Source organism: Lacerta agilis, chromosome 8 (assembly GCF_009819535.1).
Source record: "Lacerta agilis isolate rLacAgi1 chromosome 8, rLacAgi1.pri, whole genome shotgun sequence".
In the NCBI taxonomy this organism is placed as follows: Eukaryota; Metazoa; Chordata; class Lepidosauria; order Squamata; family Lacertidae; genus Lacerta; species Lacerta agilis.
Window position 1 is genome coordinate 60,933,055 of NC_046319.1, and position 25,469 is coordinate 60,958,523.

Consider the following 25,469-nt stretch of genomic DNA (forward strand, 5'->3'; position numbering starts at 1 on the left):
AAAGGGAAACTCCTCCCTTGCCAACTGGCAGAGAAATGGGGCGTGGCGTCGCCCCGCGGATCGAGGGCGCGAGCCTTCAACGGCACCGCGGGAGGGAGGGGGCGCGGCAACAATGGAGAAGGCGGAGCGTCGTCCGCCTTTTTTTTTTTCCACCCGCGTGCAACGGTCTTTGCGCTTGCGCAGTGAACGGCGGGAGGTCTGAGGCTTCGCGTTCCCGGAGTTGTCTGGGGAGATTTTGTCGTCTCTGCTGTTATCCGAGCTGTGAACGGATGTATTTTACCTCAGCACTCGCTCAAACAGAGGGACGTTTGTTCGCGGACCCGTCATTTGTATTCTAGAGGTAAAATAATAATAATAATAACTTTCCTCTTCGTGGGTTTAGCCCTGACCCCATTTAATTCGCCGCTCAGAAGCCCTGAAATATATTCTTTGGTATAAACAACCACGGCTTTACCTCAAACCGGGGTGGAGGGAGAGGTAGTGAGGAGATGGATGTCCTTCTTTGCCCTCAGACACCATTTAGCCTTAAAATACACTCATAACTCGCCCCTAAAATACCATTGCTGGATTCCCCCCCCCCCCTTCCTGGCTCTTTGAAGGAAAGATGCTCTTCATATACACATGATGCGGATTGAGAGGATTCTAAATAAGTCATGGGCTAGAAACTTAAAACCAGGCTTACTTGAAAGTGAACTCCATCAAAATGGATAGACCACTTAAGGATTCTTCTGCCCATTGTAGTAATTGCAATGTGCTCTGCTAGATGCTGAATGCTTTTTAGTTGTATTTTTATTCATTCTTCTGTTTTATATTATATTTCATTGTGTTGCAATTTGCATTCCATAGAACTTAAATTGTAATATAATGCAAGGAATAGAAGCAATAAAAATACAATTGAAAATCGAAACGAATATTTAATGTGGATATGCCATGGACTACATGAACGAAGCTTGTAGGCCACTGGTGGGCCACAGACCACAGTACAGGGAACCTGTGCCTTAAGGTGCATTTCTTGGTGTATGCACTGAAGATGTGCGTCCAGCTGAGTGCAATGGGACTTATTTCCAGGTACGTTCCAGACATGTAGAATTGCAGCTGCAATGTACATTAGAAGCAATATATATTTAGAGGCTGCCTTTATTGCATCCAACCAAAATGTCACAAGAATGGAAAGCCTTTGAGTTCTATAGAAATCTTGATTGGGCAGGATGTTACACAAAATAGGGGGTGGTTAGCCAAGGAAAAATAATAAGCAAAAAAACAGAAAAACTACCCTGGAAGTTCACTATAAGATCAGCTTGTAGGTAATGTCTAACTAAAATGGAGATTACAAGCTGAGTCCCTCACAGATGCTGGGACACTGGCTTACACACTTGGGGTTTTGGGGTGGATAAGGAAAAAATGGTTGCTGCCCCCATTTCTTTGGGGAAAAAAGCCCAGTCTGTAAAGCTGTTCTTTCCCACATACTTCAAATGAAACCACAGGTTCCTGCTCAGGTAAAGAGCAGAGATAAAAAGAAATGTGGCAGTCTTTATTTTGGCAAACCCAGAAGTTAATTTTGGCAGATGCATTAGGTGACAGGCAATTTAAGTGTGCTACATGACTCCTACCTTCTTAATATGCACAAAGGCTGTAATCCTATACACACATTTGGTATTAGGTCCTATGAAATTTAACAGGACTTTCAAATAAACATACACAGGATTGGTAATGCAAAGGGTTGTTTTTTATCTTCACAGGTCAGAACAGGATAAAAGTATTATACATGTGCTTTTAAAATGTGAAAATAAAACATGTTTTGGGAAGAATATGGATGATCTATATATCACACATGACACAAGTTGTATGAGAGAGGCTCAAAGGCATTGTTACAGATTTTTGCATGAATATGCCCCACAGAGAACTCTTGAACTCTTACCACTATTGAATGTTGTTGGGAATGAATGTGAAAGCAATTAGGGAGGTCTGCAAGTGACTTACAGCAAAAAAAGATATACAGTACATAATACCTTAGAGGGGTGAAGTGGGAGAGGGAGTATGACTAACTCATCATATAATAATTAAGCCTGGACTTACACCCTTTCTCATATTACCATTGATTTCTTTTCAGAGCCTACCTATTTGTCTGTATATCTTGTACACATACTGTAGTGGTATCTTTATACCATACACAAGAGAATGAGAATAGGCTCCTGTGGTCTGTCTATGGTTGTGAAATAGGATGTGTTCCTTATACTTGGTTTGGGAATTCTTATAGATATAAAGCTTTATGTAAGATTAGAAGAATGATTGGCTAGATACAGTCTTGTAAATTTGGTATTTATCTAAAATTCCAGATAGATACTTTGGTCATACAGTAGTACCAAGCATGGCTGCCTATGGGGACACTCTAACTGAGACCTCCTCCTCAAACAGTACTGATGGTAAGTTTCCATTTTTAAATTCCTTAATCCAATACAAAGCCTTTACATTCCAGGTTACTGTTCCTTCTCATATTATTTCACACTTTTTCAGATGAGACAATGGCAGTATTGAATCTGTTTTTAGGATTGGTAATGAACTGAATGAGGACCAATAAACTGAAGTGCAGTTCTGACTATTGGACTATTGCAGTGTGTTGTATGTTGGACTCACTTGAAGACTGTTCAGAAACTGCCTTGGATTGGCTGCAAAGATCAGATGTTGCCTTTTTAAAAACTACTCCACTTTTTAGTAGCCTGTTTTCTGAACATAATTCAAAGTGCTGGCTGTTGCCTTTAAAACCCTAAATATGTGTGATCTGACTCCTTGAAGGATTGCTTTCTCCTACACATGGCTGTCTGATATTTAATGTTAATTTCTCTGAGTACTGCTCCTACCATGAGAGGCTAGGCAGCTGGTGATAACCTGCATTTGAAGAACCTTTCCTAGAAAATTATCCTGGCACCAAATTTGTTCCCCCCCCCCCGGTGATATGTGTTCTCTATTGTCCAGGACTTCCAGGCTATAAATTGGCTGATATTAATGGCTGATTTTACCCCCACTCCCTATTTTATCAATATATTACTTCATTCTGCTTTAATAGGTTGTTTTTTGCTGCTCTGAGTATATTAGCTGAAAAATGGATACAAATTTTGAAAATAAATAAATAGGCATCTACAGTCTGGTTGTCTTTTATCTCCCTTTTCTGAGGCTTTATGTCAACCAGGAAACAGATCAGCTTCTTGTTGCACATGGTTTTTTAAGTTCCTTTGAATTGAAATTTGTTTCCATTTTAGGGAATTTCAAAGGTGATAGCTGATTACAGAGCTAATGGCTTTGGGGACTTCTGACTGTAGAAAAATTATCCATGATGTGACACTGTGCAGTACCTGTATAAGGAAACTTGATATGCCCTTTAGCTTATCTTAGCAGTGGACAACTTTGCATATAGAACTTTTCCTACACAGATATACATTGTTATGGGGTGTGGGGGAAGGCATTTGCCTAATGCATGCTGTGTGTCATGTTCATGAAATATCTGTTTTGCTGTTTATATACACATCAATTGAAAAGTAATTACAGTAGTTGGTACCCTGTCACATATGCAATGTACATTTCTTTTTTGCACTGTATGAAGTTGTCTCCTTGGTTTAGAAGGTAGACTACACCCCAAATACATTTCAGAGTGTCCAGCTGTAACTGCATCCTAAAACCTTCAGGCACTCAGACTCCCTTGGTAAGGAAGCAAGCACTTGCCTCATTACTTCAAGATCCAAATTGCTGGCACTGAACTAAAGACTTGTTAACCAGTGTCCTGGTAAGGAGGGCAGTTCAGGTGGGAGAAAGGGTATGACTTGTTCCATCTCTTCCTGGATACTGTGGGTGCCTTCTCCTTCCCTGTCATCCACATCTGTAGCTGTGACCCTAGTCTACTTCCCTCTTTTCGTCTCTCATAAGGGGTTCTTACGGAGATGTTGCATAGCCTGCATATGTGCATTGCCTTCCAATACCATTCTACACTCTTGATAGGTAAATGTCATGTGTGAAGTAGGCCACCAAGGTGAGAGGCTTAGCTGAGATGTGAATTTTCCTATGCAAATATTCTCTGAGCACGTCCAGCATGTGTGATTTTAATTTTCCAGAGTGTCTTAAATAACTTTTCCCAGCACTTCTGCATTCTGCAAATAAGAAATGCTAGAAATCTAATGTGGGATCTCATACATGCAGTCATGCTCTGTTCTACTCTTAATAGAACTTGTTTCCTAGTGCCAGTATTCTGATTAGTAGATAGCCTTCACATCTTCATATGATTGGCTTAATAAATACCCTAAACAACACTGTTGCCCTCCTGTTTTTGAAATGTTTCTAGCTCTTGCATAATCAAATTTCAGTTCTTGGAGGAGTTATCAGCTGACCAATTCTTCTGACATATTTCATATTGGCATCTTGTCAGTAGATGCTTAACCATGCCATGCATAGCATAAATCCTGTGATAATCAAAATAGGGTCCTGCATTCCCCTTCATATCAGCATTTGGGTATTGCAAACATGTGGCAATATGAGATCATTCTGAAACAGGAAAGAAGCTGTATCCCAGGGAGACAAACTTTTAAATTGTATTTTTGCTGACTTAAATTCATGCAAAAGTACCCAAGAATATGGGGAGGAATAAATATTGTTAGGCAATATGTTTGGCTGAACTGCTGTTGTTTTTCCTGTATTGAAACCTGAGAGTTGCTAAGAATAGCTTCACACTTCCATCTAGTCAGATCTGGTACTTCTGCGTCAGTATTTTCAGCATTCGTACAGCCTTATTTTGTACAGCTGTTGGGGAGAATCAAAGCTTATTTTGGGGGGAAGCTAATGCCAAACAGGGCAGCATTCGCTTCACTTTTCTAGGAGGTGTTCCAGTCTACTGCTGCTTTAGGGTAGCCGCCAGCTTCACTTGACGTGTCCGGCAGCAAATGAGAATTGCAGTGCTGTGGGTTGGGAATGTAATCAAGAGCTCAGCTCCTCGGTCCTGAGTAAGTGTTAGCATTTTATAAAGTCACACTTCAATATGTTTTTTATGAGCAGCTAGAAAGTTCCACTTTTCTTCTAGGATCTCATTTGATCAAATGAAAGTTAGTCTGGTTGCATATTCACATTTGAATTGTGACCAGAGGCTAATGTAAATAAGCTGGGAAATATAGCTATTGTTTATAGGAAAATGGCTTTTCCTTTTTATCATATACTGTAGTAGCTCTACTGCAGTGTGTGAGGTGCCTAGCTGCGTAGTGTACAGATAAGCTACACTTCTCTACTGTGTAATGTTTTGAGCCTAATCTACCAGTTGTTTTTCTTTTCCCAGCATTCTGCAGTTCCAGTGACGGTTCTTCATTTCAGCCCATCAAAACCCAAGTGGCCATCCCTACAGCTCATGTCATGCCTTCCATGCTAGATAGGTCTTCTTGTACAGTGGGTGAATCAAGCGTGCTTCGGACCACCCTGACTTCCTCTCTGCCAGTCTCTTCAAGTAGCACAGGAGGGCTGATGTCCAACCATGACCCTGATACTCTGAGGCACTCCCAGGTGTTTCACAGGAATCCTGTTCATCTTTATCAAACTTCAGTGGAAAATGGCTGTAATCAATCCTCTTTCCTTACTGCTGACCAAACAAGTGTGGAATGTGCTCAGAAACCTATTAGATTGGCTGCTGAACTCACATTTAACCAATCTCTTCTGGATAAGCAGTCTGCTGGTCCTTGGTCACAGCTTCAAATGTGTAATTCAGATACTGCTGTTACTGGCCTAGAAAAAGACCCATGCAAAGTGCTGCTAGATGTTAAACCAGCAACAGAAGCCAACAGAGTCTGTGAAAAGCAGGTACCCTTGGGGCTTAATCCTGCTACTATGTACCCCAGCCCAACAGCTGCTCAGTCTCAGCTGTGGAAGCAGGAAACTTGCACACTACATCAGCATGAGAATTGTGCGCTTAGTGCCTGGAATCAGCACTTGGACCGTGTTCGGCTGCAATTGGAGCAGATTCAGGTAGAAGGTCTTTTTGAAAAAAATCTGGTTTAGTTTAAGAGAGTATGTGTGTGGACACAACAAGAGTTTAAAGTTGAATAGAACTTTTAGCCCTTATTCACAGTTGCATATAAACAGGGTTATTCCATTGCATGTTTGTTTTTCTTAAATATATATGCTTTCACTTTCTATTTAAGTGTGAATCTTTCCCCTCTAAATTATTTTCTGCTTTAATCTCTACAATAGTGGTTTAATAGAAATAAAATATACAGTTGTCAGTGACTAATGCTGTTGTATGGATTTGTCTGGTGAAAGAGTACAATGTAATATGCTACCTTGTCTAACGATAAATGAGGATGGAATTGATAATCATTAGTATTGTCTATGTGGTGCTTTAGTTTACAGGGAGAGTTGGCACTGTGCCATTTTTCAAGGAGAAGTTCCTGAAAAAATGGGCAACCCATGGGTATGCATAGTAAGAAGTCCTGTATTTGTTGTACCTAGTTTCTAAGGGGTTCAGGGATTCTTAAAAGTGCATGTTCCAGCCTTGTTTTTCCAAATGTCGCTGCTATATATCATGAGTTCCTTTTGACTGTATGGAAAAAAATTGCAGACAAGTAACAGTTAGCAAAATGACTGTTACTCATTTTTGCCTTTTTGTTTGAAAACTTTGTCATAAAATCCACACTCTTCTAGTGAGATGAAACCATCTTTGTTTATTGACTTAGAGCAAATCCCCTCCATTCCCTGCAGAAAAGGAACTTTCATGGTTGGTCCAGTGTATCATTTATCTATAACACACAGAGAGATATAAAATTATTGAGTGCAGTTCTTTATGGAGCTATTTTTTTCATAGTGTTTTGATGTGGGTATGGAATAGGTGGGTATGCGATGAGTCTTCTATGTACAGTGGAACCCCGGGTTGCGCACCCCCCGGGTTGTGCACGTTCCAGTTGTGAATGCCCGCAACCCGGAAGTGTTTCCGGAGCATGCGCAACCCGCCCTCTGGATGCGCAGAAGCATTCTGCACACTTCGCGCATGCGCAGAAGCACTCAAATCGCGCTACTTTCGTTTTTTTCATGTTTTTTGTGCATTCAGGATACACACGCCCACGTTACGCACTGCAACCCGGAACGGATCCCGTGCGTAACCCGGGGTTCCACTGTATTGGTGCATGGAAGCGAATAGCTTGTTAAAAGGTGTGTCTGAGCTGAACCTAATGCCTTATTTCTTTCTGACCCTCATGATTCCAGCTGCAAAACAAAGCTCCTTGCTACCATCCCTTGGGGAGCAGTACTTCACTGCACACTATTGATCCAGCCCAGTGGGTTGGTATTGTAAATTCAAATGAGAACCTGCTCAGGGAGAAAGAAATCCTCATTGACAGGTAGGAAATGGAAATAATCTTTTAGATTTCCAACTAACAAGTCTGAGACTGTCGCTCAATTAGCATGTAATTAACATGTAACACCAAGCCATACTATGGTTTAGCATGAATAAGCAAACATGGGGATTCTGGCATTGAAGTTGTCACACCACCCCAGGACTAAACTGTGACTTGGTTTAGTGTTATATTCAAACCTGGGCTCATGTTTTGTCTCACTTTCAGACAACACATATTTATTGTTTAAATTGAGGGGTGACAATGGAAGGTAGCTCATCCCCCAGTTACCTTTTCCCTTTCCATTACTCTCCCTCCCCCACCTTTGCTTCCTGTCTTTAGATTATAAGCAGGATTGGTAAATACCATTTAAAATCTTGTATAAAGTCCATCCGACTAAAGAAAACTTCTTGTTTTTTGAATATCTGACTTTGCAAATGTAAATATTCCTTTTTTGAAGGCAAAGGCAACACATCTCACAGCTGGAGCAGAAAGTACGAGAAAGTGAGCTGCAAGTCCACAATGCCCTCCTGAGCCATCCTGCTGCTTATGGGGACTTGTATCTGCTCAGACTGCAGGTAAGCACCATCAATTCATGGTTGGTGTGGCTTGAAGATTCAATTTCCTTTATTTTTCTGAAGTAAGAGCTACAGAAATAATGCTTGGGTGAAGAAGGTTGGATTAGGGAAATGCCATACTAGTCACCTGCAATTTCAGGATCTTCTGAAGCTCTGGATCTGACAGTATCCACCATACCATTGGTCTTTTTTCTTTCTTTATGCAATTGCTGCTTTTCTGGGGGTGCAATATTTGGTGTGGATTTTGAGAATGCTTGGAAGCTGGTATGATCCTCATTAACTCTTTTGTAGGAAATGCAGCGGGAGAACATATTCTTACGAGCTCAATTTACTGAAAAAACAGAATCTCTTACTAAGGAAAAGATTGAATTGGAGAGGAAACTGGCTGCTTTAGAAGCAAGTGTAAAACAGATCCAGGAGGCCCATAAGGAGACTACACAGAAGCATACAGTGGAGCTGAAGAAACAAGATGAAAGGGTGGGCTGTCTCTATTAATACAATAGGTATCTCCTTGTTTCCACTAAGATACTTGGTTACAAAAGAAAAACAGTACACGGGCACATAGTATATGCAGTGTGTTTTGCTTCTGATTATGGACATTGCAGGTAGTAAGAATAAACTATCACAAAATATGCAAGGAATGTTTGTATAAAAGAATCCTCCCCCTCATGCATTTTGGGGTTAAGGCAAGAGTACAATAGCTTGTTGCACATGAGTTTATATTGAAGGATTGACTCTGGAACAAAGAAAACCTAGTACTTGGCTTTTCTGGCATCTAAACCTGGAGTCTTGATACAGTTCTTACTTGCTGTTCTTGCATCATGTAGCATTGCTTTTGGAAATTGGTTTCTGTGTTGAAGATCAGTAATGTGAGTTAGAAATAGTTCTGTTTCATTAGTAACAATGAATGGCTGCTAATTGCAATACAGTAAATTAGGCAAGCTTAGCAAATTCAAAGTTTATTTACTAAATATAAATAAAATAAACATGGTAAACAATTTTGCTCTCTGGGGCATCAGAATTCCTCTTCACTAAAATCCCACATCAGTGTTAAAGATTCTAAATAGTGAAGTGCAATGGGCAGAAAGCTGAGCACATCAAGATTTTTCCAAAACGGTAGCACCAGTACTGGACTGGGTTTCTCTGAGCATCCAAATCCTACAGTTTTTCAATATCAAGCTTTAGCTGTGCTCTGCATGTAAAATGTGTTGCATTCTTCAGCAGCATGTCTTAAGGAGAATTTTTTTTTACTTAGCTGATACAACTTATCCCCTGACATCATGTTGCTGCTTTTGTGTAACCTGGAGTGAGATTAGCTTGCTCTGTGTGGTAGCCCATTCTGTCTTGAAGTACTCTGCTTGTATGAAGTCTCTAATGTATATTTTATTCGTTGCTTGTAAGGTTAAAATAGTGTTTGCCCCTCAGCTTCAGGCATCACAGCTGATACATGCACTCACTCAGTGAAAAACAGTCCTCTAAGAAAGCCCCTACTTTTGTTCTTTGTTTGTGCAGGTAAAGGCAAGAGATAAACACATTGAGCACCTGAAAAAGAAGTGCCAAAAAGAATTTGAGCAGAACCGTGAGAAACAGCAGAGAATTGAGACTCTGGAGCGTTATGTTGCTGACCTTCCAATGTTGGAAGATCATAAGAAACTCCACCATCAGGTATATTGGTATCTCCTGGATACAGCTGCACTTGTGCCAGGTCTTTGCATCTAACTGAGTGTGCATGGCTGGCTGGAATGGCAATCTGTTTTCAGGAAGTGAAATATTCTGATCTATTCAAATTGCTTGGAACTGTAAGAAGATGTAGGAGACATATGCTTTGCGTGAAATAAAAATTGCTAGGAAAGAATTCTGTTGGTTTTGAAGTGTACTCTCTCTCTCTCTCTCTCTCTCTCTCTCTCTCTCCTTTCTAGTTAAAAGAATCTCAGCAGGCAACTACAACTTTGCAGGAATCAGTGACCACGCTTGAGAAAGAGCTTGCAGATGTTCGTGCCAATTGTAGAGAGAAGGAGCTGCATCTAGAAATGCAGAAATACAAAGAAATGGAACTGCTTTCTACCGTGCGCAGGTAATGCTTTTGGGAACTGTGAGTGAAGAAGCAGAATGAAATAAGAGAATGTTATTTGGTTTGGTCTCAAAGCCTTATATTGTATAGTGCTTGTGGTGGAACTTCCCTATAATGCATTTATACAGTATCAGGGATGCATGGAGAGACAATATAATAGTACAAGTCTTGGGAATGAGGGTGGGGGAAAGAGGTGAGAATAGCTGTAGAAGAGTAAACTTTTGAGTGGCTGTGGAGTGGGAAAGAGGTCGTGTTCAGCTGCTTTGAAGGCCATCTGTGTAGATGCACAACATTCAGTTTTTAAAACTATAAAACTGAGTAAGGGAGCTTGGGGGCAAAGAGTGGACCCTGGAGTTAGCATGGTACTTGAGAGAGAGATATGGACAGTGGAGAAGCAGACACCACAGGAGCTGAGTAGGGGTAGGGAAGAGCTACAGGACAATGTTTGGCTTTTTTGTTCTTTCACAGAAAAATGTGGCCTTGTCTCGTTAACACAAATGTGACTGTGACTTAAGAATGTATTTAAAATGTGTTTTTTGTTACTTAAAATGTATGCTTTTGGAATAGAGTAGGATCAATATGGGATCAAGTGGTGGCTGAGTTCAGATTTGAGTATTATGAAATCCATCTTCAAGGGGTGAACTTGTTGAGGTCATTCCATTTAGCATTGGCATCTTGTTTCTTAGTTTACAAGATAAAATGCAGCGTGGGAAGAATTCAGCAACAGAAGATACTGCCCAGGAGTTGGAGAAAGAGAAACAAGAAAAAGATTCTCTGCAAAAAGAATGTGATCTCCTTAGGAAGGTAACCTACTCCCAGTGAGGGATTGTTTGTTATTGTGGATCTCATATTCTCTGGCAGTTGGATCATAGTCTTTGTGCAGTGCCACATATGGGTTCTGTATCTGCTAAGATAGACATCTCTTTTAGATAGGTTGTGCCAAGCTCAGTGGTTAACATCACACCCCTACCTCTAGGTAAGCAACCTTGCTATTCTCCTATTTGTGAAACTGCACAGAGATAACAAAGAATAACAAAACAGTTTGGATTGTCATTCACTGAGGGGTCATTGTGTGCTTGCACCCTTCTTCCTCACTGCAGATACCATTAGGACCTGCTGTCACTTGAGTACGTCTTGTATAGTCCCTGCAACAGTGTGTTAGGAACTGAGCAGGAAGGCAGGAGCCATGTCTCCAGGATATGCACTGTGAGGGTTGGGAGCAGGCTTCCCATCAAAATGGTTATTGTCTAGTTCTAGAAAGTTCAAAAAATAGTTTTATGCAGGCACAGAATAGGGCTGGGCGATATCTGATTTTCATTATCACAATATCACCAGCAAAACATCGCAATATTTTGATATATCACAATGTTTGAAATAAGGCTGGAACTACGTAGAAGTGAATGTGGGTAATGCCCTGGCAACTGCTACTACGTGCGGGTCTAACTCTAAAATTGATAAAATTTTACTTACCTTTAACTTGCTGTTAAAACTGTTATGTTATAGTACTACTGTGCAGATAATGTTTAATTAGCACATTTTCTCTAAAATTAAAGTTGTAGAAGTAATTCAGTAGCATATATATCAAAGGTACAGTGAGATAATGTTTCCTAGAAAATTTATTACATTACTAAACAAGAAAAAGCCAATTCACAATCACAGTCACACTTTTAGATATTCAAATATATTTCACTATTGAGTCTTAGTTGAATGTGTGCATCTCACAACACAGTTGTTCGATTGTTTGTTAATTTTCCTTTCTAAACCAGGCCAAAATAGAAACAATGGAATGGATAAATTTTAACAGAACAAAAAATTGCTAAACAAAATTTATATATATATATATATATATATATTAATAAGAATTTATTGGATTTTAATAATAAACATACACAAATACAAATACAAACACTACAAAAACTACAAAACAAAACAAACACAAGTAAAACACTTATTTATCCATCCTTATCCTCTTTATAATCCTAAATTTGGGACTTCCTCACGTCCTCTCTTCTGCGTTCATTTCTAATCTTCTTTAGTAACTTTGTAACATTGTAGAATCTACTTTCTTACACCTAAACTTAATCTTACAATTATAATCAACATATCTTAAATCTTATTCTTATCAAACAAAACATCGAATTCCACATCTCAACTTCTTTTATCCTCTCTTAACTAAACTTTGTTATACTGTAGCCTATATTTCTTCTGATTCCAATTTCAAATATTACATATTAAAATATTATCAAATATTAAAATATTATCAAATATTAAAAAATCACATCTTACCATTTACCTAAATGTTTCTTCCAATCTCATACACCGTTTTCCCTCTGGTTTTGGAGTTCCGTGGTCAGCCTTTATAATATCCCCTTTAAGTATTCCTACTTTATATTTTTAATGCCAGGGGAATTTGTATTTATTTTATAAACCAGGCCAAACCAGAAAGAATGGACAAAATTTTACAAAATAAAAAATTATTAAACAAACATATATATTTTTGCAAGGAAAATTTGATGCATTTAATTATATGAAGATTTACTCAGTGATAGCGTGCTTCAACTTTAACATTACTAATTTCTGGAGAATATATTAATGCTAATATGTTAATTTGTTATTAGTAACAACAAATTTGTGAGAAACCAAAGGGGCAAGGGGAGAATTGAGAAGAGTTCTAAGGTAGGGAGAGGGTCTGGAGGAGAAAATGAGGAGCATAATGAGGGAGACACAGAGACAATTGAGCAAGCATACACACAAACCAACAAGAAGCACATGCAGATGGGGAAAAGAGGGAAGTGGCCAGAGCAGTGTGTTTTTCTTTCTTTTATTCTGAAGCAACTACGGAGCATGTTTGTCTGCAGCTTCCTTGGGACAAGGGAGGTGGCAGAGGGGGAGAGCTACTTTAAAGTTAAGAAGAGGAGCTGCCGCCTGCCAGCAGAGAGAGGCTGGGTTAATTCAAAACAAAAACAAAAAACTGTTCTGCGTCTTCACAAAAACAATGTGCACACATACAAACACGGGAGGGGGGTGGAAGGGAAACACAGACAATCGCACACCCACAATCGAGCACAGCAGGGGAAAGGGAAGCTAGAGCAGCATGTTTTTCTTTTTCCTATTACCCCAGTTTACATTTTTATGTGAGAACAGGAGGCGGAAAGGGGCTCCTGATTCCAGAAGCCATGCTTCTACCTAAGCCACCTACCAGCCTAGTGCCTGCCTTTCAGCAAGAGACTGGTGTCTCTAAGGAAGTTCCCGCTTGCAGGCTGTTGAGCTCCGCCTACTCAGGTGACAGAGCAGTCAGGTGACGTTAGGCTGCAAGCTCACTCACACACACGATATCTCCAAGGATGATTTTTGCCTGCTGCTGAGGAGGCAGGCAGGGGAGACGGAGAGCTAAGGCAGAGAGTTACCCTGCAGTTCACACACAATTTCTTTAAAAGCGATTTTTGCATCAGCCTGCTGATGCCGCTACAGGAGGCACAGAAGAGCATCTGAGGCAGAGTTAGCAATAGCAATGTCTACACAGGACAGGAAGAAGCATCGGCTTTCCGGTTTTTGCAATGTCATGCTTTTTGACTATTGTACACAGGCACACACACGATTCACGATATATTGCCAGATATTTTTTTTTAAAAAAATGGTTATCACAATTTGCTCTTTGTATCGATATAAGACAATGTATTGATATATTGCCTGACCCTAGCACAGAACTCGTATGTGTCTGCACAGATGACCACGTGAGGAACCACAGTTACAGATAAGTATCTGAAGAGGGAAGAGTTTAAATCATAAGATCTTAAGCTCAACTCAATCTAGTACTTCCTGCAAGTGTGGTCCTGAATTAGTGGTGTATTGCTGTGAACAGTTATATTTCAGGACAAACAATCTCTTCTGAAGAGTCCACAAACAATTTGGGGTTGAGAGTAAGATCAGAATGTAATCTCTCTAACTGCAAATATGGGGTCATACACAGTAGTGCAGTGCTCATAAATGCATTTGTTAAAGCAATAAACATTCAATTTTTTATTTTTTTGCTAAGAGTACATCTAAGGGTGCTAATAAATACATGGGAAGGTTTTCATCTTTTTCAGATTGTGGATAATCAGAAGAAGAAGATGAATCAGTTATCTTCAGAAGTAAAGGTGAGTTCAAATTGAAGGATTGGATATATGGTTCATGTATCCAATCATCAACAGGATAATCAGAACTTGTTTGTTCTTGTATTCCAGGATCTAGAGAATCGGATTGGTCAGGAGGAAGACACAGGTCAGGCTCTCAAAGTGGAAGCACTGAGGCAGGAGAATGTAATGCAACAACTGCGCATAGCTGTGAAAGAGGTAGACTCCCTTTTAAATATTGGCATCTGTTAAACAGATTAACCAGCCAAACAACTATGTAGTAGGATCTCCATTCCTAGTCCCTCCCTCCCTCCCTCCCTTTTTTGCTTTAGAGCACCTTGATTGCCTAATAAGTCTGTGTTTTACTTCTCAGATTTGTAGCCTTATTTGAATCCTCCTTCCCTTTGGTTTGTTATACCCATATAGAAATAGTGTTTAGTGTTTTTGGTACTCCTAGGGCTGTACAGCAATTTGTAGCTTGCGGCGGCTTTTGGTTACAAAAGCATAGTATCAAGTAGCTCAGGATCTAGTATTTCTTATTCCCACCTCCCCAGTAATTATGGTTAGAATTGAGCTCACACAGTGACCTCTGATATTTTATAAGGACATTAGAAAGTGGGTGCTGCTGCCAATCTGAAGGTTTCCAAAACAGAAGACATACTGTGGAATTGCAGTCTCACACTAGGGGGTGATAGAGATCTTCTCTAATGCTCCAGCTTCTCTTCCCCATTCCTTTTTAGCTTTCTGTACAGAACCAGGAACTGATGGAAAAAAATCTGACTCTTCAGGAGCACCTCCGGCAGATTGAGCCGGGTCAGCTACTGTCTGATGAAACAGCCCACCTTATTCAAGAGCTGCATAGAGAGCTAGCCAGCTGCTTGCAGGACTTGCAGTCTGTCTATAGCGTTGTAACTCAAAGGGCTCAAGGAAAGGATCCCAACTTGTCTTTATTGTTGGGGATTTGCAGTAAGTAAAACTTGAGTTTTTCCAGCAGCTAGTAATAGATGAATATTCTTTCTATGGGGCTCTGAATATGTAATGCTTCTCCTGTTTTATTGGTTGCCTGTTGATAGCACAAGGGTTGTCAACCTTTTCTAGGTCTGTGGGCATATTTGGCGTTTTGAGATAGTTCTGTGGGCATAGTCATGTCTCCTCACTCCCCTGGGTCATTCTGCTCCCACAATGGACAGAGGTGCACACACAAATTCCTTGCTTGATCGAGGGAACTATGTAAAACTGAGATCCAGTAGAACTGAAACAGCCTCATGAATTTGCCTGATTTTACACAGCTCTCAAAAAAGCATATTGAAAGTAAAGCTTACATTGGTAGCCTGTGCAGTAAAAATTACATACCAGCTGCTTGCCAACACTGCTAAAATATGGATACAAATAACAGATTTTAATAATTACACATGATGGTGACTTTAAGGGGATCTCTTGGGAAAAAAATGATGACCCATAAGCCTAGATTCATGTGTTTGCACCATGGCAGTGCTGGAAAACACTGTATCCATGAATCTTATGCCTCAGTCAATGGACATATGATCTGTGAGGAACTGAAAAAAGGTTATGCAATTTCAAGAGGTTCCATTTTACATGTAGTGTGTGCACCCACATGCTCTCCCTGGCACTCCTCTCTCCCTCCTGACTCCAGCACCCTAATTTCTGCCCCCAGTCCCCCAGATTGTTACTCTTTCCCTCACATCCTCTTGGAACACTTTTCTTTCTCTTCAGCTGCTTGGGCGCTGCTTGAAGCCTTGAAAAGTCTATGGAACTGGAAAAAAAGAAATACAAGAAAGGGTAGCTCACTTCCTCCCCCCTTGCCTCCTAATGACAAAGGTTATGGAGAGTATTGGGTGGCAAGAAGCTTCAAAGGCACTAGGAAAAGTCTGTAAAGAGTGTCATGGTGCCCACAGACACCATTTTGACAGCTAGGGGTTTTGTGCTGAGGATATCTTGTAAATTGTTTTGCTCCTCATCAAAATTAATCAGTTATGTTTGCTTCACTTGCAATACCATTTCAGAATCACTAGACCATTGACACGCAACCATTCTCAGTATACTTTCTTAACCATTTGGAGACATACCCAAATGTGTATTCATAATAGTGAGAGCTAGAATGTGCTTTAAAGGGGGGGGCTGTTTCTAGCCTTAAGTGGGATACCTGCAATCCCTGAATATTACCTTTTTACCGTAAAGTGATCCCATCACTCATCTATAACTTTGTTCTCTGATTTCACAGCTGTGCACTGTTCGGTTAAAGAAAAGGATGACTTACAGAAACCGGGCATGATAGCAAAGAAGCTGGAGGATGTAAAACAATTGCGCAAAGAGATTGAAGATTTACGGACTGCTATTTCTGACAGATATGCACAGGATATGGGGGATAACTGTATCACACAATGAATGCAAAATGATGGGACCCAAAGACTAAGATTCCACATCAATGAAAGCTGCTATAGGGTGGGATTTTCCAAAGCTCCTTCAATATATTACTTCCGATTTGATGCCAAGTAGAGCATGTTTCCCGCACCAAGAAATCGAAGTGTTTCTCTTGCCAGGAACGTTCTTTGAAGAAAATGTCTGTGTTTGGCACACACCTCCCTTTTATTTGCGATTGGTTTAGATTTTGGGCAGGCTACCAAATAGCTGGTCCTTCCAACTGTGAGTTCTCAGCAGTGACATAAATTGTAGTTCCAGGGCTAGTTCATGCTTGCAATCACATGCCAGTAAATGCACCCTCTCTTCAGCTTGTAGCCTGCAATTTCATGAGGAAGTATGTGAATGGAGTAGTACATGGTTACAGCTGACAATCATTTCTGTGATTTTTGCAGCAGCACTTTTTCTATATACCACAGTCATAGGAATCAATGTGGCTATACCTGTGTACTTCAGCTTATGCAAGAAAATATTAGTGTAATTGTGGACATGCACAAGGCTGAGGAGTGACTATGTCAGTGTATGTATAGAAACATTTAAATTGGTCTGGATAAAGATGTTCTGAAATTCTGAACTGTTCTGATTTAGAAAGGACCCCCAAAGAAGCAGGAGTACAATGTTGGGAGTTCTAAAAAGCCTTGATGCATTTACCCTCAAAAGCCTTATAAGTACAGCTGCTTCCAAGGAGTCTGGTCTTAAAAACCTTTATTAGTTCTCCACATGTCTAACTGGGGCAGGGAGGCTATAACCTACATCAGTAAAATGGCCTTTCACAGTGCCTGTTTTAATATGTTCCATTTCAAATGCACCTTTTAAACTGTTTTTGTATGTCTCTGTTCTTTACGCAAGTACTAATTATATATTCCAAAGTGTGGATTTTCATACTCGTGTGCCTTAATTCCTAGAAATAAACTATCTGAGATCAGCTGCATTCTAACAGGTGTGTGCCTATATTGCAGCATTTGGAATCTTTCCATCTATCATGTGGATCGGACTTGGGCAAAAATATTGAGATCCTTTACTGGTTAGTTATTATGACTAAGCTGATCCGTGCAAGTTATGGAAGGTAGGTAGGGGAAGTGTTTTTGAATGTCCCTCATGTTTCAAAATAAAACATCAAACCTCTGAATATAACATTTAAGATCTTGGCAAGAAACCTATGCCTCTTTTAACTTTATAATATGGAAGAATGTTCAGTCATTGCAGCTCTTGCGGCAATACATGTACTTGTTCTAAGGTGTATGAAACACATGGAGTTGCCAACTTTTAAAAAATCTGCCTCAACATGCAATTGGCTGACTAACATCCCGCCAGCAGTCCCTTGCTATGTATGTACTTTTAAAGTTCCTATCTCATTGAAAGTGGTGGTTTACATATCTCTGAATCCATCTGAGGTGCATTAAATCATTCATAAATAACTGAGTAAACTAGTAATAAAGATGTATATAAGAGAGGGGGAGAGAGCATTGTAAAGTAGAAAGTGAGGAACTTGGAAACCATCTCCTATCTAGGCTTCAGTGTGGAAAAGGGTAGATGTCTGTGTATTGAACCTGCAGAAAGATGGGCACACACAACCCATCTCAAAGGACTAGATCTGTTTGTTTTTGAGAAGAGAGAATGTAGAAATTGAATATTTTGTTCATAGTTTATTGCGGCTATAACTTATTTCCAGGAGGAATCATTTTAAGCCTGCTGGAAAAATGGATTTAAAATATAGCTTTAGGTTACTGCATGATCAAGTACTGGGTTTGGAATCTGTCATCAGCATGAAAGGCTGGAACATCCAAAGTTGTGTATTGGGACAAGAATACAGTTTTACTGATGCTAGGCTGCTACACCAAAGAGGCTTAAAATGATTCCTCCTAGAAATAAGTTATAGCCGCAATAAAATAATGAAAGTGCTGAATTTCTGACAGTTAATGGAAATGTGGCATTTACATGACATTCTGCCCACTGGCAACTGCTACCCCTGCCAAAGCTATTTCCTAATGAAGTGGGAGCTGTGTGACTCCAGCCAATGAAGGGATAGTTGCTTTGTTGTCATGGCAAACTCGCAACATGCCAAAGGAAATAAAATAATAATAATAATAATATACCACAGGTTTACCGGAAAGAAAAATCTCAGGGTTATAATTTAAAAATATCTGAGTCACACATTTTGTTTTTGTACCTAAAGAAAGCTTACTTTGCCAGGCTACTTGGTACTTAGTATTTTGGTTACAAAATAAAGTGGAGTTTCTGCTTTTTAAAAAAGTGCTTTTATCCTGGACTGCTTTGAGTATAACCTCTGCCACACTTGGCCTTCACCCTGCCTTGCTACCCTCCCATTTCATTAGTAATAGACTAATCCAATTTGGCACTAATTTATTGTATTAATACCATTTTTTTCTGTGAGGAACCTTTGGCCCTCCAGGTGTTACTGAAATTACACCTTCCATCATCCCTGCCTGGTGGCCACGCTTGCTGGTCTAGGTAATGCTAACACAATGCAATAACTTCAGGTGTTATTTTGTTGCTCAAGGAAACCCACATATTGGGTGTGGTTGTGCAGAAATGTACATGTTGGCAGTGCTAGAGTTGTTATGTATGCAGGGGTAGTATTACACAGAAAACAAATTATTAGCTGAGTAATTAAATACTAATATGTGTATGAATTCTGAGGCAAACTTGTTGCCATATTTTATGCATCATAAAAGGTGTTCTCTTTCTCAAAGCAGGGAGTGTCTCTTTCCACCATGGTGTTTGCCAGCTGGAATTTTTATGAGCACTTTTATTGCTGCTTGTAGAGTTCATTCTTCCTTGATTAACTGGGGAAGCTTTTTAAGTCGAGCTTTTTAAACCAATTAAACGTTTCTTCCTTGCTAATAAAGAACCGATACAATGTAGTTCATGAACCATAAACTATACTTTAGTGCAAAGTCCTGATCCGGTATTTTCAACTTCATCCATGAGCTGCTGTCCGACAATGCACGGTCGATTGTGGTAAACCTCAGGCTGTGCGTTCTTTCCTCGAGAGCAAGTCTGCACACGAAGGGGCTTCCTTCCAAGTTAAGACTTCCAGGACCAGCTGCAAGTGGATCGTGAAAGATCTACAGAGAGACACACTACTGAAAGCCTCTGGGCAGAGGCTCCGCGCCTCCTGAAGGAAACCGAGTCCCAACCTAATGCATGGGGACAACGAGCAACCCGCCTCCAAAGCATCGCCTGGCGGCCGGATCGCAAACTATCCGCCCCGCATGCCCGCGGCTGTAGCCCCCATTGGTCTCCGCGATCACATGCTGGGCGGGGCTGGGAAGGAAGCAGATTCCCTCCCCACCCCTTTCCTCCGCTTCCTTCCAGGCACCCACCCAGCAGCCAAAGAAGAGAGGGAGCGGCGACAAAGCTCAGCATCATGGCCAGCCTCACGGTCTACAGCACCTCGGTGACAGGCTCCAGAGAGGTGAGTGGCGCGCCAGGGAAGGTGAGCTGCCTCGCGGGGCGGCTCGCTTCTCCCCCGCCCTCCTGGCACTCCGAGGCGGAGCTTTTCCGCCATCCCTCTGCAGCGTGCGTGCGTGCGCTCCCCTTTCTTGCTCGCTCTCCCTTCCCCGCCCCCATGCAGCTGGCTGCCTTTTCAACCCTCACGTCCTCCCGCTTGAATTGAGCCCCCTTCTATGAAATTCCCTTCTAGCTCCCTAGACGGGCTTCTCTTCCATAGGGGATTCTTCTCTATCCAGATGCTACAGTACTCTTGTTTTCTCTCCCAAACCCTGGGGATGATCTATGAGAAACCGGAGGGGAATCCGAACTGGGAGCCCCTCCAGTTCTCTGATGGCGGAACGAACCAGAATGAGAGGTCCAGATCTCCCTTCCCATTTGAAAGAGGATTTCTTCACGCAACCTCCTGCAGCCCGGTGTCTTCCTTGAACGACACCAGCCAGCAACAACGCCAGGCTGATGGGAGTTGTAGTCCAGAACATCTGGAGGGGTCAGTTTTTTCTAGAGGTGGATCCTCCCTTCCAGGTGCAGCCTGAAGCAGCAGCTCCGCCCCCCCCCCGCGCATTTCTGAAGTGGCCCTGCCCTCTCCTCGGTGCCTATAATCCTGCCGGCGCTGGCATTTGTACATACTGGGCTTGGTCTGTATTTGGAGAGAAATGGATCCTCCCTATGGCTGGTCTCGCAATCCCTGCCTCTGGCTCTTTGTTTTGCATTGAGCAATATGAGCAGGCCATGTTCTCATGTGTGACCTTCCCTATGTATCAAATCCCAGAACAGGGTGATTAATCTCCCACTCACCCCCCTCCCCCTTTGTGTGTTCTGCAGATCAAATCTCAGCAGAGTGAAGTGACCAGGATCTTGGATGGAAAGAACATCAAATACAACCTGGTGGATATCTCCCAGGATAACGCCCTGCGGGATGAAATGAGGGCCAAATCGGGCAACCCAAAAGCCATCCCTCCCCAGATTTTCAATGGGGACCATTACTGTGGGGTGAGTGGTTGGTGCAGAAAAAATTATTTTGCTCCCTGATCAAGGCTGGTAGTGAAGAGATTAGTTGACTGTTCACAATAGGTGTGACTGGTGTGGCCCCCCAGGACAAATTCTAATATATAACTATAGATCTGAAACCTGCAAGACCATTCATATATTTAATGGCCTTCAAGAGGCCTTTAGTTTGTGAACATGAAGCCTTGAATGCAGACCAGACCAATGTATGCAAATACATGTCTGAGTAGGCCTATGTGCCTTAAAAGAGTAGGCCTGTTGCTTAAGTCGGGGGCCAAATGCAGCCCTCCAGCCCCCCCCCCCCCCCGGTCCTTGGGACTTTCCCCACTTTACTTGGGATTGGACCTGGAACCTTCTGCATGTAAAGCCAATGCTCTGACACTGAGCTATATGAGAGCCAGTGTGGTGTAGTGGTTAAGAGCGGTAGACTCGTAATCTGGGGAACCGGGTTCGTGTCTCCACTCCTCCACATGCAGCTGCTGGGTGACCTTGGGCTAGTCACACTTCTTTGAAGTCTCTCAGCCCCACTCACCCCGCAGAGTGTTTGTTGCGGGGGAGGAAGGGAAAGGAGAATTTTAGCTTTGAGACTCCTTCAGGTAGTGAAAAGCGGGATATCAAATCCAAACTCTTCTTCTTCTTCTTCTTCTTCTTCTATATGTGTAAACTAGGCGTACTGTAGAAAGGTAAAATTTGTATCTGTTGCCCTGCCCATTTTTTCTTCTGGCCCTCAATCTGAAAAGATAACACGTACACACACACACTCACACAGACAAAACGTGGCTTAAGGGATGCCTACCTGGTTTATGTACAAGGTTCTTTATGGCCCTATGCATGAGTTGCATTTACAGCTTTTAAAGGCAAGGCCTGCTTTGTCATTCTAGCCCTATTGTAGTCTGTCCATGGTTATGCCCTAGCAGGCTGTGGTGGCTGGTAGGATGGAAGGCAGGGAGACTAACACTAGGTGGGGCTAGAGACCAGTGACAGGGAGAGCCCCCACCCCATGTCTGGTTATAAGTATAGTAAGAATGCGGCAGGCAGGCAGGTAGGGCTGGCTGAGTGCAGGCTGGGGCTGATGGGGGTTGTGCCCCATATGCCTGAATGGACCTAATTGGACTTGTGGGTAATGCATGTATAATGCTCAGGTGTTAGTTGGGTTGTATGAGTCTCATGCTTTTTTTCAATTCATTGTAGTAAATGCACACTGCAAAAATTACAAATGTAGTATATGCGCAGTGACGTCGTATTATTTGAGAGATTTGCAAGTTGACCAACATTTGAGCTTTTGGGCTCCTTCCCCCAAACGGGCTTTTTTGAATGTCCCTTGGGTGAAAAGCCTACCCTGGCTATTTGTGGACATTTGTGTACAGTACTTAAAATGGCATTTGCTATTATTATGGCATCCCTGGGGTGCTGCTCTTTTGAGGTGACATGCCGTTGCCATCTGACATCTAGGGAGCAAGCAAAGGTTCATGCCCTCCTTTTGTCACTTCTGGGTTCACTTCTCCTTTTGTCATCAGCTGCTTGTTGCAAAGTTCTTCGGAATGTGTGGCGAGCAGCGGGTGAATCAGAGGCAATGTGCCTCTGAAGACCAGCTGCTGGGAATTGCAAACGGAAAGAGTTGCTGTTGCACTTGGATCTGTTTGTAGCCATCCCATAGCCATCTAGTTCAGTGTTTTTCAACCTTTTTTGGGCAAAGGCACACTTGTTTCATGAAAAAAATCACGAGGCACACCACCATTAGAAAATGTTAAAAAAATTAACTCTGTGCCTATATTGACTATATATAAAGTAATTTTCCCACGGCACACCAGGCAACATCTCGCGGCACACTAGTGTGCCGCGGAACAGTGGTTGAAAAACACTGATCTAGTTGACCAGCAGGGCCCCTCTTGAGTCAGAGCTGGGCTGAACTGTGCTTTTTAATATTAAAATGAAACTTTGTTCTTGAGCCTCTTCTAGGTAGATATGTCAGTGGGCTATTAACTGTGCCCTCGCTGTCTGGAATAGATATTGGGATCATAAGGATCCTCTTTCTCTACTCCCCACCTCGAGGATTCCCTGATATGACAGGGAAGCTGTGGCCCTCCAGAGGTTACTGAACCCAAGTTCCCATCAGCTCCAGCCAGCCTATTCAGTGGTCAGGGATGAGGATAATTGTATTTGCATTCCAATTGGATCACTTCCCAACCTCCTGTCCTTATCAGCCCTATCCTGGCCACAGGTTCTCCATCCTCAAGGTATGGGGAGCCTCTATAAGTGGAAACAAGACTGCTGCGCACAGTGCTTAGCTCTCCTTCACTGGAGGTGCCAGAGGACCATCTATCAGGGATGCTGTGGCTGCAGCCTGTGTTGTTCCATCCCAAGGCTATAATTCCCTGCCATGATAACAACACCCAGAAGTGGCAGATTCCAGATCAGAAGTCATTTCCTGTGTCACTTGTGAAAGCTTCCTTTGTAACACCCAGCTAATAGGAAGCCTTGTTTGGTGAAAAGGGGCTTTTCAGCCATGAGCCACCCATAAGGATTGTGTCATATACATTGTTAAATAAGCTTCACCCTCTCTGTCTGGGGACAGATTTCCAGTGTGGTACTTGAGCCAAGTTCTGAATGACTTTTATGCTTTAGGACTGGTGGGTGAGAGAGATTTGAAAGAGGGTTGCTTTCTGTTGGATGGTTTTTTGAAAACTCTGAAGCCCAAGGTGCTTGATTCTGTGGTTATCCTCCCTCCGCAACCATTGTTCGTGACCACACCCCAGTGCTCGCTTAGCCTCTGGGTCTGTTCTAAACTCTGCCTTTCTTTACAAACAGGAGGTAATGACCATTGTTTATGGCAACCACTTTTCCAGAAACGAAATTTTAATAATGAGCCTCTGGTTAACTGTGGTCCCTGCTCTTTCTGCTTCTGATGAGCCTCTTGAGTGTGTGAGCAGGTCGCAGAATGGAGCAAGCTAAATTTGGGAGTGCAGAGGCTTCTTCGGTGGTTGGTGCAGGATTCCTCATATAACACTCTTGACTTTTGTTTGAGTACGCAGTTCAAAGGCTTCCTGTGTCATGTTCTTGTGCCTTGATGAGAAAAGAGTTTTGTTGAGCTTCCTGCCCTAGTAGCAAGAAGCTCAACAACTGCACTATACATTTAAACCAGTATCATACCACTTTAGGCTTCCCCCAGAGAATCTTGGGAACTGAAATTTGTTAAGGGTGCAGTGTTGTTAGGAGACCCCCATTCCCCTGTGATGCCCACAATTCCCAGAGTGGTTTAAGCATCAGTCCCCTCCTCCCAGGGAACTCTGAGAATTGTAGCTCTGGGGAAATAGGTGGTCTAACAATTCTCAGCATCCTTAACCAACTACAGCTCCCAGGATTCTTTGGGGGAAGCCATGACTATTCAAAGTGGCATGCGACTTCTTTATAGTGCAGGTGGGGCCTCGGAGAGAAAGAGGCTCCTAGCTTTCTATTACATATTGCCTTATTATTGACTCTGTATTTGAGTTTTGTTTCTTGCTTCTCCCATCTGGCAGGACTACGAACTGTTTGTGGAAGCAGTGGAACAGAAGACCCTGCAGGAGTTCCTCAAGCTAGCCTGAGCATGCTTTGTTCCTTGCCCCTTGCCCCTCTGCCCTACCCCAAACCTGGACTTTGCATTCCAAATGGATCACTTCCCAACCTCCTATGTCCTTGTCAGCCCTAGCCTGGCCCTGTGTGACCAGACTCCTCTCCAGCTCCCTTTGATTGCCTGCTTCCCTCTCAGCATGGTCAAAAAGAAAAACACTTTGCACATTCCTTTGAATGCTGCTGGGCCTTGCTCCTCGTGCCTCTGTGGATGAGAAATCTACCGGTCAAGGACATCGGAAAGCAGAGCTTTCCCCAAACCTCCTCCCCCCACCCCTTGTGCCGAGCCTGCCCTTGAGAAAAGAACAAGGAGAGGTGTTGCCTCTTGTCTTATAACCAGTTGCAAATGCTGGCTTCCACACTTCCTCTTTCATTCCTACCCAGGAAATGAGAGCAGCAGCAGCCGTCTGCTATAATTAATATTACTTTGTTATATACCAATGCAAAAGTACTGCACAAAATGATGCGCTGAAATTTCATTTTCTGACAGAGAGATGGGGTAGGGTTGTACGTGTGTCTTAAAAATTACTTCAGTGCAGCTCAGACTCTCCTAGGAAAAGCGGTTTCCAAGAGGATGGTGAGAGCAGATCTTGTATTCCATTAGTGTGTTCCCACCCCAACTCATATGGGAAGTATATAGAATGCTAGGTCTGTTCTTGCATCAGCTGTTTCACACTTTTTCTTTTTTCTTTTTCTTTTTTTAAACTGGCTTTTTGCAAACATGGACCAAGTGCATTTTCAGGTTTTTTTCCTTGCTAAAAGCAAAATTTGTAAAAATGGCCATCTCATTTGAGATGCTATTAAATGTTGCTAAAAACCTCAA

General features: G+C 42.0%; 2 protein-coding genes across 4 annotated transcripts; both read left to right on the forward strand.

Moving 5' to 3' along the window:
- The first annotated feature begins 193 nt into the window (after positions 1–193).
- On the forward strand, positions 194–17,498 carry CEP85 (centrosomal protein 85). Of its 3 annotated transcripts, XM_033157833.1 has the most exons (13): positions 194–340; positions 2,337–2,423; positions 5,312–5,991; positions 7,225–7,358; positions 7,813–7,930; positions 8,222–8,407; positions 9,443–9,595; positions 9,850–10,004; positions 10,688–10,805; positions 14,090–14,140; positions 14,228–14,335; positions 14,857–15,082; positions 16,359–17,498. In XM_033157833.1, exons 2-13 carry the CDS (start codon positions 2,369–2,371, stop codon positions 16,520–16,522), a joined length of 2,148 nt encoding a protein of 715 aa, XP_033013724.1. In that variant the 5' UTR covers positions 194–340; positions 2,337–2,368; the 3' UTR covers positions 16,523–17,498. The 3 variants fall into 3 exon arrangements, with proteins under 3 accessions (XP_033013724.1, XP_033013726.1, XP_033013725.1); XM_033157835.1 differs by lacking the exons at positions 194–340; positions 2,337–2,423 and adding an exon at positions 3,658–3,778; XM_033157834.1 differs by lacking the exons at positions 194–340; positions 2,337–2,423 and adding an exon at positions 4,684–4,985.
- Positions 17,499–19,839: 2,341 nt separating this feature from the next.
- SH3BGRL3 (SH3 domain binding glutamate rich protein like 3) lies at positions 19,840–25,469 on the forward strand. The gene is made up of 3 exons (XM_033157836.1): positions 19,840–19,994; positions 20,855–21,022; positions 24,556–25,469. Exons 1-3 carry the CDS (start codon positions 19,947–19,949, stop codon positions 24,619–24,621), a joined length of 282 nt encoding a protein of 93 aa, XP_033013727.1. The 5' UTR covers positions 19,840–19,946; the 3' UTR covers positions 24,622–25,469.

What these genes read in the sequence shown, in the direction of transcription:
- CEP85 (XM_033157833.1), top strand. Translation starts at nt 2,369, where the DNA reads ATGGCTGCCTATGGGGACACTCTAACTGAGACCTCCTCCTCAAACAGT. An exon ending in AAAGAAATCCTCATTGACAG is followed by an intron (nt 7,359 to 7,812) that starts GTAGGAAATGGA and finishes CCTTTTTTGAAG; the next exon opens with GCAAAGGCAACACATCTCAC. An exon ending in TGTATCTGCTCAGACTGCAG is followed by an intron (nt 7,931 to 8,221) that starts GTAAGCACCATC and finishes ACTCTTTTGTAG; the next exon opens with GAAATGCAGCGGGAGAACAT.
- SH3BGRL3 (XM_033157836.1), top strand. Translation starts at nt 19,947, where the DNA reads ATGGCCAGCCTCACGGTCTACAGCACCTCGGTGACAGGCTCCAGAGAG. An exon ending in CGGTGACAGGCTCCAGAGAG is followed by an intron (nt 19,995 to 20,854) that starts GTGAGTGGCGCG and finishes TGTGTTCTGCAG; the next exon opens with ATCAAATCTCAGCAGAGTGA. An exon ending in ATGGGGACCATTACTGTGGG is followed by an intron (nt 21,023 to 24,555) that starts GTGAGTGGTTGG and finishes CCCATCTGGCAG; the next exon opens with GACTACGAACTGTTTGTGGA.